The sequence below is a fragment of the Ambystoma mexicanum genome, chromosome 1q (genome assembly GCF_040938575.1).
Source record: "Ambystoma mexicanum isolate Mex_15411 chromosome 1q, UKY_AmexF1_1, whole genome shotgun sequence".
NCBI lineage: Eukaryota > Metazoa > Chordata > Amphibia > Caudata > Ambystomatidae > Ambystoma > Ambystoma mexicanum.
In genome coordinates, this window is record NC_090922.1 from 834,460,868 (window position 1) to 834,476,012 (window position 15,145).

The window sequence follows — 15,145 nt, forward strand, 5'->3', positions numbered from 1 at the left end:
CCAGGGGTTGGCTGCTGCAGAGCGAATCCCAGCGCCGAATGGAAGCAGACACAGAGGTCAAAGTACCTTCATCAAGCCAAGTTGACAATCTCATGTGCCTGTCCTGGAGAGTCTTATGCAAGATGTTGTGGAAAATGGAACACAAGTTGACGCTGTGTTCTGGGTACAGGCAGTAGATAAACTGTGTATGCTGTCCTTGCACATAGATATTCAAGTGGCAGGTGCAACATGCCTTGAAAAGGCTTTTCTTAACCCTTGGATCAAGTCTTCAAACAGGCCTCAAGCCTTATGTGATAGAGGTTTAGCCAGCAGGGATGTAAAAACACTCCCAACCAACGCGGTAGAAAACAACTCCACAGAGGCTTTCCAGAAAATGTCAAAAATTCAATGAAAATCGTTGAAAGAATATGTAGAACATCAAATGAAGAAGATAACTTTTAGAGGACTCTCAACACTTAAAGGTGCAATAAAAAAAATCTGAAATTGGCCTCCACGGATGGAACTAAGGGAGTCTCTTCCTACTGGCTGAGGAGAAATATGACCCAAAACGACTAAGAAGAATAAAGTGACGGCAGCTTCAAAGTGACTTGAAAACTGTTTTAATGTTACCAAGGATTCCCAGCCTGATGACGGGGAGTTTTCAACTAGCATGTGAATCTATGAAATACCATATGCTGGTGAAGGACAGAGGTTCCAGCAACAAAGGACAGAGGTTCCAGCAACAAAGGTCAGGAGGAAACAGCTAGGCAGAGGTAGGCAATTTATAGTTGGACAAGACCCTTTGAGTGGAGCAGGCCAAAACAGCATTGGGAGTAGTCCACAGTAGGGCTTCCATTTCTGAATAGATTAGCTTGGTACAGGGTTCTCCCCAAGATATATATGCATTCACTCAGGCTGGCACAAGTCAACAGGTGTGGAGCATTCAGGTTTTGGTGGCCATGGCAAATCTGGCAGAGCCCAAAACAGGGTAAACATGAAAGGCATCCCTTACAGTGAGACCAATGTGAGCTCTAAAAACAGCCCACAGAAGTGGAATGGCCATTGTATCCCTTATGGGTTACATGTAATGAAGTCGCTGTGAAAATTGCAGTTTTTGAAGAAATCGCAGTGAAAAGGCTGTGTGTGGCCCAAGCAATCCATGCAATGGGTGTGGGGGACACCCCCGCAACCCATTATACCGCACAAAGGGAGTGGAGGACACCCCCGCAATCCCCGCTCCCCTTGTGTGGTATAACGCAAACACTTTTACCGGGTCACACCACAGCCCTTTTGCCGCAATATTTTGTAAAAAAGAGCAATTTCTCTGCGACCATATTACTGGATACCCCCTCAAAGCCCAAGCAAACAAAGCAAGGCCACAAAACAAAAAACAGGTACCAGAGGATTTCTAAAATGCCATTTAAATATAAACTAGATAGGTGGCACCAGCCTATTCCCCTAAAAACCTTCTGGGTAACAGAAATCCCCCACGGACAAAATTAGGTGCTTTAAGGCACTACAGCAAGGTAGCCACATGGGCTAAGGAGAGCACATACAAAATGAGTTGCAGTGTGAGGACCTATTCAGTAGAAGTCCCTCTGAACAAGAAACAAAGTTGAACATCTAAGGAAGCTAGCAAAAGGTTTAGGAGACGCAAGGTTGGTAAATGAGAAAGCCAACAATGGAATTCTGCTCTACAGAGGTCCTCTTAGGTATCATACTGATCTTATCTGACAACAAAGCCTTTCACACTGAAGAGTCATTCACATCCTGCACATTTGTAACCTGTATGGGCACTTGAGTGCACGCCGGCTTGGAATTCATGCCTCCTAAAAGTCCTTCAGAATGCCCTTGAGCTGGGGTAGTGCCCAAACTGTCTCTGAAACCCTGAGGGTGATGGATTTTGTGTACCCTGGTTGGCAGACTAATTGCCTGAGGCAGCTGCATAAGTGGTTTGGGCTGTTACTCTAAGATAACTTTGGAAATGAAAATTACACCTATAAATAGCAAAACACCTCTGTTGATCGGGTCTGCCTGAAATGTGGCTTAAAGACTTGATGGTCTCATATTGCTTTTTCGCCTTCTCCAAAACCTCATCCACTGCTTTCCCAAACAGTAGATTTTCTTCCACCAGCATGTCCGGGAGAGTGGCTTGCGTTTCAGGCCTACGCTGGCAGCCAAGCGTGTTTCAATTTCTGAATCCTCTGCAATTAGTCTTCCTGCAGAATCTAGTGCATTTTATTCACTGCATTAGCAGACTCTTTACCCATTACTAAAATATTCACCATTTGGCATTTAAATGTTGATGAGGTCGCCATCTGGTCCCATTGGGCTCTATTATTTCCCTGCTAACACTCTTGCCCCTTTTCTTCCCTCCATCCTTTATTTCCTTCCTTTTTATGACGTTATGATGGTTGTAAAATGTTCTTCTTTGTCTTTTAATATTGTAAGTTAGGAAAATAGTATTTGAACTTTGAACACTCAATTCAAATTTAATTTTTTATGCCTCATCTTCAAGTCCCTCTTTGGACTTGTTCCCAACTATCTTTCAGTCTTGGTATCTTTCTATACCCCTTCTCGAGCTCTCTTCTCCTCCCTTCCTTATTCTCTTAGTTCTATTTCCGTCTATTCTCTATTCCGCAAGTCATTGAAGCCTCATTTTCTCCAACATGCCTTATTGATTGTTTTCTTATTATTTATGTTTACCTATTTTATTTTACCGTTTTTTGTTCTTTGTACAGCGCCTTGGCTTAAGGCTGCTATATAAAACAAATAAATACAAATATTCGAGATTGGCGTAAAAGCTGTCGAATTGGCAATTCGTGCATCAGACTGCAGAGGTAGCCACCTTTCTTCCTAGAAAATAAATCTTCTTGCTTTCTTTGGTGGAAGTTCTGTTAACGCTAATTGTATCCTCACCCATTTCCATGTAGTTATGACTAGCGAGTCTGGCATAAGTCGACCCCTTATGTCCAACGGGTCACCTGGCACAAGTTTAAACCTTTTTCACAAAGGTTGACTGGTTTAGTAAATGCTGGGGTGATGAGGGATGGCATGACCCTCTTCTTAATTGATTGTAGCAGAGAGCTATATTGAGCCATCTGTTTTTTCTCTTTAATGATGTCTTCTATGAAGTCTTTGTCTTCTGCAGATTAATGTGTCTCGATTCTAAACAACTCTGCTACCCTTTTTAAAATATAATTGTATAACCCCTGATTGTCTGATGGGCAGTGCTTAATTTGTGGGTGGTTTCCCAGGGCTTAGCCCTGGCACTTATCTTTGAGCCCAAGCATTATTTCCTCAGACTCAGATTGATAATGAAGTAATGATAGCCAGAGCATTCATCAACCCCAATTAGTAGGTGTGAGCTGTAGTTTAACCCTAAATGTGTCGACACTGGTGAGCAGCTGTGGGTGGTGGCAGCAATGGTGGAGAAGAGCCTGTCCGCAGCATCACAAGTGTGCTAGAAAATATTTGGACCATGGCACTTATTTTCTTACAAATTAAGCAATGCTGATGGGGATGATGTAATAGGATAATAATGGCCGATGATGGCATTGGATAGTCCTCCAGCTCTATATCCTGATCATCTTCGAGGGTGCCCTTTTCATCATCTGTGTATTCCTCTAAGTCAATACGTTCCTCCGCTAAAGGTATGATGGGCGTTTGGTTTTGTAATGTGGATGCTGTCCTCACTTACAATATGAAATTTAATTAAGAAATTTAAGTCTATAGTTTTCTTGAACCTTTCCTTGGCCAATACATTAGAGGTAGAGGCAATTGGAAACAATCTCCTCCTCAGATTCTGAGTGTTGAACCATAACCTTTTTCTTTAGGGTGTCTGATATGGGTCACTCACCTTAAACTATCCCTGAACCCTTGCGTTTGTGTAATTTATCGGACCCCTGTCCTTTATTAGGTGTCGAAGAGGAATGTTTCGAAGCTTCAAAACATTTTGGAACCTTTGACGAGTGTTTGCCACTCAAGGCTGAGCGTTTCAGTTCCATCTTTTAAATCGGTGTCAATGCCGAAAGTGCCGGTGTTGTTTTGAGTGTTTCATCATGTTTTTATGTAGTCATTGGCGAAGCCTCGGCCACAGACTTTGCATGGCCCTTGTGTGACCAGTTTCTGTTTTATGTAGACAGCCTTTTTGTCGCCAAAGGTAGCCTCCACAGCTAGCTCTGAAGCCTGCACTATGGTGCTTGGTACAGGCTGATATGAACCTGAAGCTTCCCTGTTGGAGTACTCCTCGTTTCGCTTTAGAAATAGACAATGTTTCCGCCGGTCTTGAGATTTTCCGCTATAGCGGAAGACCCAACTGATGCCTCGGCCTGCACTGTGTAGGCCACCCAACGTTTTGTACGGCGGTCTTTGAATGTCTTACCCATAAAGGGCTTAAAAGCTGAACACTTCTCCTCCTGATGATGATGATGATTCTGTGGAAGACAATAGTTGTACACCATGTCCTTAAATTTAAACAGAGTATTTTCCATCGCAGATGTAGAAGGATACAGAATCAATTTTTAAGGGAGAAGAAGTTATAAGAAGGTATTCTACAATGGCCTAGAATGCATGAATGTCTTTCCGTGCTCACATTCTGCGTTCCTTTTTGGCCTGGAGATGGCGTCGATCATCAGTCTCTCAAATTTGACACGCCGCTCTTTGATATAGTTTTGGCGGTCATGAAGTCTTCCGTGCTAATGGCTCAATTCGTCTCAGAGCGGTCGACAAATCAAATTGATCAGAATCTAGCATACATTTTATCGATATTTAATGAACTCTACGTATAGTGGGCAACCTGATAGCGGATAAAAATCATCTGAGGGCGTTGACACCTTAAGAAGCAAGGTTACTGTACACAAGAGTAGGGACAGTATTACAGGAACACCCTTTTCGACTTCGAAAACAAATATGATGTAATACTCTGCACCAACCACTAGATGAGGGCTTATGTAAAGCATGTGATTCTACGAAGATAAACAAGTCTGGTGGGACGTCTGGCACGTGAACATATGCTTACTGTATATGGCAGGTTCCTGAATTGAAATGTAGCATGTTTGAAATAAAGTATTTTTGGGGTAGTATGATGGGTCCTTCAAGCACAGGCGTACAAAAAAGTGGGGTGGGTGTTGGGAGTACAGAGCAACCAAGCAGAACAACATTACTATAAACAAATGAAGAGTTATAAATATATCAGTCTAAGTAAAGTACAGTTTTATAAAGTAGCACAGGGAATCAATGTGGTCAGTGACAAAGGCCTAGCTTCTTCAAGAACTGTGAAAGCAAATTGACACATTTCCTGTACAGGAGATGACTGTTCAGTAATCAAAGCAGAATGACATTATAAACAACGCATGTGATAAACACATTACTCGAAGTACTGCATTGACCACCATGTGGGTTCCAGTGTCAACATGCCTAAGGACCGCAACTTAAAGAATGTAAAAAGTGTGCTTTAACTGGAGTTGCTTCAAAGTTAGCAAATCTTAAGTACCTGGTTGGGCAACACTTGATGATTTTCTGCCTGATGTAGCCCATGCCAGTGCCTCAGTAAGCACGATGAATAAGCACAGAGTCTTAAAGGATGTTCGCAGCTCAACAAAACCAGTGCACCTGTTGCAAGTACTGTTCTAAGTACCGCTTGGCTGTGTTACTTTGCTGTGGAACCTTCGGATTTGGACTATTCCTTAACAAGAGGGGTGTTTTGGCGTGCTGCAATCCACGCCCATTGTTTGAGCCGCCCCCTGACGTATCTACAAAATCTGAACACTCGCGCACCTGTGCGTGTGCACACATGTTGGAAGTACCTTTCTAAGTATCGCTTGGCCGCTTAGCTGCAGAGTCGCGGTCTAGCCGCTAGTTGTACTTACTTGCTTTTTATTTATTTGCTTTTGTGTACCATTTGTAAACTGCAAAAGTGAGTGCTACGTCATTTGAGGCGGTGAGTCTTTATACTTCTTAGCTGATTATTATAAAATAACCAAGTGTATGCGAAAACGCCTTTATTCCTTAAAATCTTGCATGAACACATATTTAGATACGCCTAAACTCATGGCGTTTGCTGAAAGCATTAAAGTCGGTCGTGTTTCCCACAAGGCAATTATTCTGACCCCGGTTCCCCCTCACAAAGATATTCAGGGATTTTGCTTGCCACACATTAACAACGCAGCAAGGTCTGCTACTCTGTGTTATGGAGAAGTCTCCAGAATGGCTCATTTCCCTTACCTACTGAGTCCCTTCAGCAGCTTTGCTGGATTTCTAGGATTTATTTCTTCACCTGGTAAGAGTGCGAGCCTTTTTTCCCACTCTTACATGTGTTTTTGCTGTGCGTTTTAACATTTTTGTGTTCATAGACTGTAGAGCTTCACCTCCTCCACAGGCATCATCTTATTAATGTGTGTTACACAGCACCTTTAGTGCAGTGAAACAGGGTTGGCTTTTTCAGACTTCCCACTTTAAACTCCATTTTCTGGGACTGACTACTGTCTCTCAGAACAAGTAAAGTTGTCATTGACTATTAGTCTTTTCAAACTCACAGACCCAGTACAACCTATCTTACATAGAGTACTGGAAAGGGTTAATAGTTACCCCTTTTTGTCGGTCTCTCATGGAACATTGTTTTGTTCCCTTTCCACTAAAACTTGGCTGGTGGCAGTGGTATCTACCATATTTTTCCTACCGTGGTTTATTTAAATAGCTTTGGTACTGTTTTAGGCTATTTTGGTAGCCTCGAGCTTAAACCCGCTGGACAGCATTTACTTTAATTTGGTTCCGGCTGGGTTTATTCGCCATTTCTTTTTGTAAAGGTCTTTCTCGTGTTTTACTCTGCGCGCCAAACCAGGTTTGGTTCCTTTGTGCACCGCCCTTTGGCGGGCTTCTGCACAGAAACCCTCCTTAGGCGCCTGAATGTCTGAGGGGGACAGGATGTGAGGGAAGGGTTTGAGACTCCCTGCACAGCGTCTCTTTGGAGACCCATGTCGCACTCTGTATGATTGGCTGTGGTGACTGTCCCGCCGGGACAGCCACCCTGCTCTGTGATTGACAGCCAGGCTGTGTGGATGGGGACACTGCATGAAAAGTAGGTCCCTGGGACTGAGAAGGCATAGTCGCCACCGGATTGAGAGAACCGAAGAGAAGCTAAAAGAAGAGGACCACTACCACGACTGAACCTCCCGGTGAAGCCCTGCTGCGGGTCCGAATCTCCAAACTTCAACGACAGAGAAGATCTGCAAGGAATCTTCTTCCCCATAGCTGGTGGGACCAACCAGTTCACCAAACCCCAAGCAAGGCCTCCCTCTCCTGGTCGAATTTGGTGTGCACAGCTGCAGTGAACCGGATAGCCAGTAGGCTTGGACCCTGTTTGGATTTTAAGGAACGCACCTTTTATTTTTTGCTGTGCTTCGCTGCTGGTTTCTTCCCTGGGCAGTGCAGGACCCTAGAGTCTTCCTACTTTGTGTCAGTCCGACAATCGCTTCAGGAACCGTGAGCCTGCAGGACCTGCCAGGAACTTCTGCCTCTGCTACAGCCTCCTTCTTCATTTAAGGTACTGTTTTAATCCGGTCGCCTGTTTCATCCGACCGCGGTAAAAGTGTTTGAAATCTTTTGCCAATCCGAGTGCTTGTCCTTCTCTACTCTTATGAATAACTTTTATGCCGACCAACTTCGTTTCGAACTCTTGGCAAAGACTTAACCGCAAACTTCTCTGAACTGTGTGATCCTGAGCAAAGACTGACCCATTAACATTGGCCCAGGCCTATTGATTTGAATCCTCATTGTAGAAAGCCTTTTCTAGATTGCCCTGCCTAATTACTTGTTGCTGCTGCTTCATTTTGTATAACCTTGTCTTTCCCTCCCTTTTTAATTGCTGGAGTGCCATTTTGCTCACACTTCATTTTGAGCTTAACTTGTCCAGAATTCACTGGGTGGTGTGTAGTGTACTAAGATTGTGATTTTTCTGCTGCTTGATAATAGTGAATTGTTTTCTAACTGATGTGCAAATAAATGTATATTCTTTTACTCAGAAACCTTGAGTCAGTGTTCGTTTGAACCATAGTAATTGCTGTCCTTTGTGTAACTATTGATACTGCTCCACTTTACTTTTGAGATAAGTCTGGCTGCTCAGCCATCACTACCACTTTACTGTGTAGTACAGGCTTGTACCAAAGACTTGTAGTCTTAATTGTGTGTGGTGTTCCCAAAGGGTACTGCATATGATTCTGCCTAACACTCAGCCAGCACGAGAGCCTTGTCCCCCTCTAAACAATAATGAGATGCATCAGCCTCCTAATGTGTCATCGTGTATTAATCCTTCCAGTCCGCCAATTAGTTCCTCAGATGTGCTGCCAGTGTTCCATACTGTATCAGATCAAACCATCTCACACTCTGCGGCGGCGGCGGCACCGCCTCATTCACCTGACCAGTCGCTTGGCCATTCAACTCTCCATGTCTTGAATGCAACTCGATGTTGCTCAGATATTTCGATCTTTGCAAGTCAATGTGAATCCCCCATATCAATATACAGTGAACAGATTGACTATCAAGACAGATGCTCCATGGATACCTCCATTCACTTTGTTTCAGTATATTATGCACACCCTACACTGTGCAAACGACCACTGTCTTTAACAAAAGATAACCATGTAACTAACTACTCCATGATCGAAATTACACTATCAGCCATCAACACCACGATCAATAGTCTGTACAAATTGTTCGAATCACTCGATGAAAAAGAATCTCATCAATCCACTCAAATTTTGCAAATTTCAGAATCACTTGCTTCTGGTTGTAAAAATGTTTCATTGCCAACGGATAACGCAAGTGGCTCCTTCATAACTTTGCCTGACAAAGCCATAGTCACATGTTCAGGATTGTCTGCTGCTGCCGACATTCCTTCTATACTTCAATCATTCGAACAGTAGCGGATTCTTTAGAGTGAATAGTGGAACAGACAGCAAATGATTCATGGTGCAGTATGGACACGGTGGACTCGATTGCCCAATTTTCACCGCCGAAAACTCAGCGGAGGTAGATACGGCGAGTGCTTAATAAGGGGCGACATTGCATCTTTAAAAAGAAGCTTAAATAGCCCTCATTACAGACAAAGAATTCAAAAAATGTCTCCATTGTCCACAAAAACTTTTAAAAAAACAATGAGTTCTTTTTTTCGGGCCATCACGGTTGCGAAACCTGTTGATCCCTTAGATACCCCGTTAACATCTTTAGCAGATAACACTATAGTCCTTACCAGCGGTACGAACCCTGTTGATTGTCCAGGTCCCTTACTGGCATCTCATGTGCCTAACCCTGTGCCGCTTAAAAATGCCCCCATCCAGGCGCCTTTGCTGCAGTACACGCCCCTGAATGATCTAATCCAGGCCATTGAACAATCAGATAATCGAGTTTGTATAACGGCACCATGTAACGACACATACACACCATCACAAGTTAGACCTCCAGCATCCAAGCCTGTAAGCTGTCAAGATCCAAACCTGGCAAACTCGATTGATGAAATAAAAAAGGAGGTAGATGCCTATTTAGGAAATAGTTCTCAAACGTCGCTACCCAAGAGCCCCAAGACCTCTATACAATTAGCGGTTCCAGGACCTCAGCTACCTCTGCCCACACAACCCAAGGTTTCAGTGGTGCGCAGTTTTGATCCAGTCGATGTTGTGCCCAAGGTTCATTCTAACTGGCAGCCTAACATGACACCAGGCTGCCACTCTTTGCATCCTAAAAGCATGACTCCTCTGATGAAGTGTCTCACACTGATCAAGTACCAGTAAATCACAAAGATACTCGTCCCAATCACCCTAACCATGCTCGTTTTCACACATTGATCATGAAGTGCAGAGAAGCACCATTTATTAAATATGATCTAAATAGAAGAAGTGTGCTGAACATTTTCAACGAATAGACAGAGTTGGAAGATATCTCTTCCTGTGATATAGACCAAGTGGAATTCTTATCGGATTTCAATTGCTCTATTGTTTGTTTATTAGGTTTATATAGCGTTTTAATCCAAAGCGCTTTACAATATAACAATGTACAATAATGAAAGAACCATATTTACAATCATGAAACAAACCAGTGAAACAATATGTAGAACAATTTACTTAGATGGAGGAGGTGAGGGAAGGGTGAGGAGAAAGGAGAGGAGGTGGTCAAGGGAAAGGGGAACAATAATTTACTTATTTGATTCAAATTCAAGTGGGTGTGAGAAGGAAGGGGAAGGTATGAAGGGGACAGGGGAGATGGGGAGGAGAGATGGTAGAAGGAAAGTCAAGGGGGGGAGTGGAGAAGAAGGGCTTTCAAGGAGGTGCGGAAGGAGGTGTAGGTGAGGATGGAGCGGATAGAGAGAGGTAAGGAGTTCCAATGTAGGGGGGCCAAGAGCTGAAAGGAACGGAAGCGTGAAGAGGCACATGGGGACGGGGGTACAGTGAGTAAGATTGTGAGACTGTGGATCCCCTTGGGTGTGGTATTAAATGCAATTTGGAAAGCTAAGATGGATCTTTTTAAAATGGGCTTTCTTATAGCCCAAGACCCAGACCGACAAATGGGTAGACACCCCTCTGTAAGTGCAATGCCATCTTGTGTCACCTGTGAACACCACAGTATTGCAGTCAGTCATTCTTCAACCTCTCTTCATCCAAAGATGGCATAACCATCAAACCAGGCTGTATCCAACTCCTTTTCTTTGGCTAGTTGGAATACCCGAGGACATTTACAGCTTCAAAAATGTGTCGACAATCACAGACACATTTGATATCTTGGCATTCCAGGAAACATGGCTTACATCGATGCCTTTGTGGGATGATCACGAAATGTGCCTTGTACCAGCTAAAGCCTCGGTGAAAGGTAGACCAATTTCTGGCCTCCTGGTCGCGGTCAAAACAAGTGCTGGGGTGTCCATTTAACCATGGGCCACTATCGGTAACTTCCTTCAACTAGTTAGAATCTCTGTGCAACATCAGATCATCACCTTAGTAAATATGTATCGCAATCCGGCTGGTATAGCGGATTATGCTTTTTAATCAAGGTCTAACCAATCTGCTAGATGCAATATAAATGGCCCCCGATATTACTACCACCATTATAGTAGGAGATCTGAATCTAGATTGTGTACACAGTAAGGTGGGCCCAAAGTCTCGCGATGCAGTGAGATGGATGTCCTTTATGGCTGAGAGGAATTTCAGGATGGCAAACGGCTCTCTCCCAGGCGATGTACCTGCATCATCCAGCATCATCGATTACATATATGTAGATCCAGATTTCTTTTTGATTATAGAAACATTTGAGATCATTGTACGACAGCAAAGCGATCACAATATGTTTTCGCTCAGGTGGAATTGGCCTCTATACAAAATGCAGTCATCCAAGCAATGGGCCATGCAGCCTTTGATAGTTAAAAACGCCAAGACCCGATTTCGGTGGTCAGAGCCCAACTAAATGGCCCGAGTCTCTCTCGATCTTAATCTGAGTCAGAGACCCGATCTTCAATATACACAGATGTTGTCTCCGTTTTAGAAAGCTATTACAGCGACTGGCCCCATTGCCTTTAAACATAGTCACTCATATGATCATGTGCTTAGAAATAGGCAGGCGGCTGATAGAAAGGAAAGGAAATTCATCTTAATACTCCCAAAGCCTGATCAAGCAAGAGCCTTTAAATCGGCAAAATGTAAAGATTATAACTGGATCTGAGCAAGAAAAGCGATCATGTTCCAGAAAGACAGTGAGACCATGCTAACGGCAATGACTAACAAAAACATTGCGGAAACCTGGGCACTACTAAACAATCGCACATATGAAACGCAGTGTAGTGCTCAGTCTAACGGTGTACAAGAACATTAGTGGTTACAGCCCTTTTTTGAACTGTATGCTGATGTACATTTTGACAATTATATATATATGTCCAGCTTTCCACCTCTCCATGGTCAGTAGAATGCTCGATAAACATTGTTGAAGATCTTATCAAGAAATCCAGCTCATCTTGGGCAGCGGGCCCAGATGGGTTACAAAATGCCATGCTTAAATCAAATTCCAACCTAATGGCGACTATCTTGGATAAAATCTTTCAACACTTTTTAAAATCGTGTCATCCCAACTTCATGGTGTACATCATTAATTGTCCCAATCTTAAAAAAGGGTGACCGTGCGTCGCCGCATAATTATAGACCCATTGCGTTGCTGGACGCTCCAGGCAAGATCTTTGCTCGGTTGATCTTGCAGGACTTTAATGCCTGGACATTATCTCATCAAAGACGTGATCCGAATAAATCTGGTTTTGTGGCTGGTATGGGCACAGCAGTGAATCCGTTTTACCTCAATGCAATAAAAGCGCAACTCCATGCCACGAAACAACCTATCTGTTTTGCCTTCGTAGATTTGCACTCAGCATTTAACTCGGTTTCCCGAGCGCAGCTCATGTCAAAATAACTAAAAGCTGGTGCCTGCCTTCACTAGGTGACATCATATATGTCTTTCAATCAAACACGTCCATTCGGATTCGCCCGTCAATGGAAGGTCTGCTGTCCTCATCCATTCCGACATAACGAGGGCTGAAGCAGGGATGTATACTTGCTTCAGCCCTCTTCAACTTTTTCATACATTATGTCCAACAAGCCTTTGACAACGTACTCTCTGATTCCCCCCAAGCTTAATGGCGCCCCTATCAAAACCCTATTATATGCAGATGACCTGGTTCTTATTTCTAAAAACCCTATAGGACTACAAACACTACTAACAGCCTTTGACCAATATATCACTCAACATTAACTGAAAATGAACACCACAAAAACCCAGATAGTAGCCTATTTGCCTGATAAATCGATCAGAGGACACATGATGTGGTCCATTAACAACGTAAGATTAGAAGTGGTACCTAGTTACATGTGTCTAGGGATGGTTTTCGAAGGATAAGTTCATTCAAAAGGCCATATGGAAGCCATTGAGTGAAAACTAGACTCAGCCATATTGCAAACAAAAATAATACTACATAGATGCAGCAAATTCTCTATCAAACCTGCCTTAACATATTGGAATCTAAATGCTTCTCTGTGTTTGTTGTATGGGTTGGAGACTAGAGCAATTTTGGCCATTAAATATCTCAATAAATTGGAAGAAAAATGTTGGAAGCATATTTTGCAACTCCCTCAATGCATTCCTGGTCCCTGGCTGCGCTACGAACTGGGTCTTGTTTCGCTAAAACGCGCTTTATCATTGGCGAATTTGCTCTTTATTTAGGAAATGTCTTATATCCACTGATCTGAATGTCTTGTTGAAGGTGTTGTCATCCTATTTGTTTACATCCCAACATGTCTTTATGCGGGATTGGATAAAGGGCATTTATCATATTCTTGCACTGGCAGACGTCTCGATTGAAATGCTAGTTTCCAATCCTGACAAAGTGAAGCGGAATATATATCAAACAGATTGGATTGAGACAAAACATGTGTGCCTGAAATACAAACATTTTGCTGGCAATCGATTCGGAGATTTAAAAAAATAATAATTTGGAATACTATTATGGCAAATCACCATCTCCATGGATTTGTTCTTCTATTCAACGTCTCCGCTTTAACCATGATTATTTGAACCATTCATAAGCATTTATGGACAGCGATATGCACAGAAATTCTAAAACAGTAGAATCAAGTAGTAGAATCAAGTAATGCATAATTATGACATTGTGTTACCTGACATTCTGCTGCTTGCTCAGGTGAATATTTCTGAAAGCTTCCCTTATGTGATGCATGGAACGGTTGGAGCAGAGAGTATTACATTTTATGTGTGTTACCTTAGATAGGGTTTTATTAGCTTGAAGTTGTTAATTTTGTTTTTGTTTTTTTTCTTTCTTTTTTTTCTTGTATGACATTGTGTTATGTTAAAAATATTGAAAAGTTGATTAATTTCAGCTGAATCAATAACAAAAAAAAGAAATTAGGCCTCATTACAACCGACCCGTTATGGAAACAACGGTGGCGGTAACCCCGCCGCCACCGTTGTTTCCTTGCCGGGTGATCACAACTCCTGCAGGCGGAGGCGTCGAACCCGCCAGGTCCGACCTGGCGGGTTTAACACCGCCCGCCTGCAGGCAGACAAGGAAACACTGGCACCATCACGAGATGGTGCCGGTGTTTCTATGATCCCCATTCCCATTGAGTCCTATTGGACTCAATGGGAATGGGGATTAACACCATTCTGCCTCCAGAATTCCCGGGTCACCGGGGTTCTAATGCCCTGGTAATTCTGGGAATCACAGAGGCAGAATGGTAATATGAGTCTGGTCTCGGTTACCGCCGGACTCGTAAGGAGGCCCATTGTCGTTGGTTCCCAGGTGCAACCTATCCACCCACAAACCACTGGCAAGGTACATTGCTTTGTACTCCAAACAGTTCATCAACCCTAGTTGCACGAGGGGCTCAAATCTACTGCTGGCAAGGTGACAGTTTAACAAAGTCTTACAATGTTTTAAATGAAAAGTAATTGTGGTTTATTCACCACAGTATAGTGCTATTTTGAAAGGTTTTGAAAAGCAATTCAGTTAACTATTGCTAGACTGCTTTTTTCCTGCTTGGGTGTAACAGGTGAGCTCAACTGGTACACTGAACCATTTGGAAACACTTAGTAACCATTCCTTGAGACTGATAAGTCACATGTACAAAGTAACAGCCGTTTGCCTCTTTTGGTATAACTGAGTGAGGGTGTAGGGGGGGACCGAGAGCCTCATCAGTGAGATGACATCTTCAAATCTAATCAGAATAATGTAAGCCAGGAAATTAACTTTTGCCAATACTACTGAGCTGACCATAACCCACTAGAGTACAGATGGGAAGTGCCTTGTCCTCCTCTGCAATGTAGATTTCCCCCTCTCCCAACATCTTTCATACCTTGATTGCCTCCAGGTTGTTTGGATTTTTTACTCTTCTGTAGTACAGAGATGTGGTCCTGTAAGGCTTCATCCAGACAGGCTGCTGCAGGTTGGGGTCCTCAGCGAAAACCTCCCCGAAAATCTCTCTGGTCAGGTCAAACACAGCCTTCAAAAGAGAAGCAAAGAAGAAAAGTTGAATAAACATCCATCTAATGTGTCGCCATGCCTTACCAAGCGACACTGTTCTGCCCTGTATTTCACTTATGTTTTACCAGGTATTCCTTTGCTTAACTA

At 43.1% G+C, this 15,145-nt stretch overlaps 1 protein-coding gene across 3 annotated transcripts in view; it reads right to left on the reverse strand.

Annotated features, from left to right (window-relative positions):
- The window catches only part of CEP350 (centrosomal protein 350), a 2,433,119-nt gene that overhangs the window by 107,298 nt on the left and 2,310,676 nt on the right, over window positions 1-15,145 (reverse strand). For all 3 annotated transcript variants that reach the window (XM_069641456.1, XM_069641455.1, XM_069641457.1), the window contains one exon: window positions 14,871-15,017. In XM_069641456.1, coding sequence (XP_069497557.1) covers window positions 14,871-15,017 — 147 coding nt within the window. The remainder of the gene's footprint in view (window positions 1-14,870; window positions 15,018-15,145) is intronic.